Source organism: Eurypyga helias, unplaced genomic scaffold (assembly GCF_000690775.1).
Source record: "Eurypyga helias isolate BGI_N326 unplaced genomic scaffold, ASM69077v1 scaffold12378, whole genome shotgun sequence".
Taxonomy (NCBI): domain Eukaryota; kingdom Metazoa; phylum Chordata; class Aves; order Eurypygiformes; family Eurypygidae; genus Eurypyga; species Eurypyga helias.
The window spans coordinates 82,764-86,865 of record NW_010266355.1 but is presented as its reverse complement, the minus strand read 5'-3'; the positions used below and the strand labels follow the sequence as shown (position 1 = coordinate 86,865).

Genomic DNA, 4,102 nt, shown 5'->3' with positions numbered 1-4,102 from the left:
AGAACAGCATCTCGCAGTCCTGTCTCTTTCTTCCTTAACGTTTTCTTGGATGCTGTTACTATTCTCTAAGGATTTTCAATTGACCAGCCGTAATTAAGCTCATTTAAAGAGAAAGGACTGTCCCAGTACGGTGGTTTTGCACTCTGTATTTTGATGGGGCTGCTTGCCCGTGTGCTGGAGGCACGGGGTGTCGGGTATGTGTAATGGGTGGCATTGATTGAAACAATTCTAGCGGATGATGCTCTTGTCATAAGGAAACTTCTGATTTGGGTTTTTTTCTATACCCCTACATGATTTTATTGACTGTATATTGATGTTTAGGAGACTGAACGATACTCTGCAAAACTTCTGTTTCAAAAGAGAATTTGCTAATCTCAGAAGAGAACCAAGTTCTTTTCCCCAGTCAAGTCACTGCCACTACAAGTAAACCAGGAGAATAATTAATTCAGGAATGTATAATGCTTTCCTTCCTTTACTAGCTTTGAAAAAGCAGTCATAAAAGCTGCCCTTTCTCAGGGTAAGGACCACTGCGCGTGTGCACCAGCCCCCTGCTACAGTTCTCTAGATATTAACACCGAGATGCTCTGCCATGAGAGGAGCTGCTGTACTATTTTCCACCATTCCAACAGATAACTAGATGAGATGTAAACACCGGGCTGTTTACAGCATACACAAGTGGGACTTGCACAGTGTCCCGGCTCTGCTCCCCAGCTGTAGCATCTCTTGGGTGCCTCACCGAGCTGCGTGCAGGAGGGGCACGGCGCTGCTGGGGTTGCATGCAGAGCTGCTCTGGTTTCTGCTCCCTGCACACGCGCTGCTGAAAACCCTGGGCTGGCGCATGGTTTCTTGTTCCATCGGTTCCTCACCCTGAGCGTGTGTGTTAGCTGTGTGTGTATTTATGGAGCATATCACTCAGCCTGCGATGTATACGGTATTGTAAGGTATGTTATCTTGGGTGTTTTTTTTCTTCTTTCCCTCTCCTTCCTCATCCCATCCTCCTCCGAAGTGCCCAGCTCCCCCAGGTATTTAAGAATCCGACAACCAAATCTGGAAAGCATCAATCTGGAGTGGGATCAGCCAGAGCATCCCAACGGAGTCCTCACAGGATACAGCCTTAGATATCAAGCCTGTACGTTCCATGTTATCTTCTTAATGATAATAATTAAGTCATTAAATATTTCCCTTGCTGCTGCTTACCTCCTCACCTAGCCCAGAAAGTTCTCCGTAAGGAACTGGAGACTTTCCTCACAAGATGAGAAGAAATTCTTCCCGCAGAGGGTGGGGAGCACTGGGACAGGTTGCCCAGAGAAGCTGTGGATGCCCTATCCCTGGGAGTGTCCAAGGCCAGGCTGGATGAGGCTTGGAGCAACCTGGTCTAGTGGAAGGGGTCCCTGCCCATGGCAGCGGGTGGGCCTGGGTGGGCTTTAAGGTCCCTTCCCACCCAAACCAGTCTGTGATTTAACCACAGCGAGGGCTCTGAGCACATGTGGCCCCACACCGACTGCCCGTCAGTCCTGGGGGAGAGGTGACCAGGTAGACAGCACAGCGTACCGCTGAGACAAGGCTGAAGCCACCACGACCTGCCTTTCCTCCCCAGTTAATGGATCCAGAACGGGCCGAACCCTGGTAGAGAACTTCTCTCCCAACCAGACAAGGTTCACCCTGCAGAGGACAGACCCCATCTCGCGCTACCGCTTCTTCCTCCGCGCACGGACCCAGGTGGGAGAAGGAGAAACCCTGGTGGAGGAGTCGCCAGCCTTGCTGAACGAAGGTATGTGCAGCAGCAATAGCTTCTGACTTTGCTGAGGGGTTAGCGGGGGTGATGGTACATGGATCAGCCAAAAACTGCAGCTCAGAGAATCAGGTGCTTCATAGAACAGCCAGTACAAGATGTACAGCTACTGTCTACTGCAGAGATGGATGGGTGGATGCATGGATGGATGACTGACCAGGACCAAATATTGCAGCAGAAATGCTATAGAGGTGACCAGGGGGACTGTCCTGTGCTCTCAGGAACCATCTTGTTGACCCCCCCACCCAAGCAATTAGCATTCCTGACATGCCCCTGGAGCAGGAGAGCATCTTGCTCTCATCTTGCAGAAGGTGAAGCTCTAATCTGCCCCTCTGCAGCCTCTGTACGAGCTAAAGAAGGGGCAGATGTGGGCGATTTCTACGTGGCTCGAAGGGGGTGCAGCAGCTGCACCCTCTGGGCAGTGAACCTCAGGTAGGGGCTATGATGCCATTTCTCTGTCACCTCATAAGCAGCAGCTGGCCTGACCCTCCAAAGCGAAGCCCCTCCCCTCCCCAGATTCATAATAAGATAAAATGCCCATTGTGGGACATTCATCAAACTAAGTGAAAGTTCAGGAGCCCTGAGGGAACTCAGGGAGACAAAAGCTGGCTCTTTCCTTTCTTTAGCATTTTGCTAAAAGACCTATGATTTGGTTAGTACTCTGATTTAATGGGGGTTTTGTCTCCTTTCCTCCATCTCCCCCTCCCCAACTAATGGCTTTGAGTAGGAAAAGTAATTCCTACTGATGATCCAGTGGAAACGAAATGCTCCCTGACACCTCTTAGGTGGGCTCCAGCATTGCTAATTGATGGGATGGGATGGGAGATGGGGCTGCACATGCTATGGGAAAAACCATCAGCTAAATTATACCCTGGCAAACAGGAGAGGGGGCACACAGTTGCTTTAAAAAGGAGCTTTCCTGAACAAAGTGTTAGAGCACAGGGGTCGGATTGAAGTTGTTGGTGCTGATAGTCAATAGTTTTAGTTGTTTCCTGTACATTTGCTTTACTGGGCTTGTTTCTGTGCCAGCAGCAGCGACTGTTAGAGCACAGCTAAATAATAGTCATAGCCAACCACTGTTGTATGTTGCTTAACTGATTCGTATCGGGAAACGGCAGGTACCGCGTACACCGGCAAGCCAAGGTAAGGTTCCCTGCCCACGGGGGTCAGGGATGCGGGCAGGGGCACCCAGTGCTCCCCCCTGCCCAAGGGACGAGCTGCTGCCACTGAGCAAAAAGACAAAGCATTGGCCGTTAAGCAGCAAGAAAAAAATCAGTTACTTCCCAGCCTGAAGTCACAGAAATATGGCAAAGTTTGACCTCCAAACAGGAGGTACAACACACCACAGGGGAGTTCTGCTAACGACAGGCACGTAAGTACGCTTCGCAGCTCTAAATGCCCACTTTGATATGAAGGTGCCCGCTGTAAAGCTACGCAAAAGATGAGTTTGGAATTAAAAAAGCAGAAGATTAAGAAAAGTAAAACACATTGCTGCATTCAGAGGTTGTTTTCTGCTTGTCAGACTCAGCAGCTGCTTAAGCACTTTGCTTTACCAACACCTCTGGCCTCTCTGCTGCGGAGCTGGTGTGTTTAATCTCCATCTCCAAGGGGACAGCCCTGCTCTCTGCCCTGCGCCAGTCGCTCGGATGCACGGGAGGGTGACGACTAATGCATTTATTCCCTCTCTCTCAAGTCTCTGGTGACTGTGTGCAAGTGGTCCTGAGTCTCTTGTTGTGTTTGTTCTGGTTGTTTTATGTATTCCTCTGTTTTCTCTTCCCTTCTCTTCTATGCTCTCTTCGTATTCCCCTCTCTATCCTTGGTGCTGCCCTCTGAAGCCACACCAACCCCAGGTATCGTACCAGCCGGAGGAGGTAACAGGCATGGGGCAAGGCTCACTCCACGCTAGCTTGCCTGTGCTGGCAATTAAGCATGCACTCCATTAACCCTTTCAATGGGAAGGTGAAGTGTCAGGAGTCTAAATTGGACATATGAAATGACAGCAGGTAAAACGAAGCCCCTGCAGGCAACAGGGACCAGGGCAGGCTCCACTGGGGGGTCTGCGATGATTAAAATATCTCTGAGCAGGGCTTAACAGCCTCCCAGATTCCTAATGATACCCAAACCCACCAAACACTGCAGCTGCCACAGACTGTACGAGCAAAAATGAGTCAAGTTGCCCTATTAAAGAGGTTTTTCATCTCAGGTCTGAACAAAGCCCTCTCCCTTTCAACCCTCAACATCCTTGCCCTGTGAAATACGGAACGTTTCCCAGCCCTCCCCGACGCAGTGCTGCCTGTGCTCTGCCCCGAA

General features: G+C 50.2%; 1 protein-coding gene across 7 annotated transcripts in view; it reads left to right on the top strand.

Annotated features, from left to right (window-relative positions):
- The window catches only part of NFASC (neurofascin), a 51,397-nt gene that overhangs the window by 24,687 nt on the left and 22,608 nt on the right, over window positions 1-4,102 (top strand). For 5 of the 7 annotated variants that reach the window (XM_010157049.1, XM_010157051.1, XM_010157054.1 and 2 more), the window contains 3 exons: window positions 1,007-1,129; window positions 1,598-1,771; window positions 3,628-3,642. In XM_010157049.1, the coding sequence (XP_010155351.1) occupies window positions 1,007-1,129; window positions 1,598-1,771; window positions 3,628-3,642 (312 nt within the window). The remainder of the gene's footprint in view (window positions 1-1,006; window positions 1,130-1,597; window positions 1,772-3,627; window positions 3,643-4,102) is intronic. The other 2 variants (XM_010157055.1, XM_010157052.1) reach the window with 1 other exon arrangement.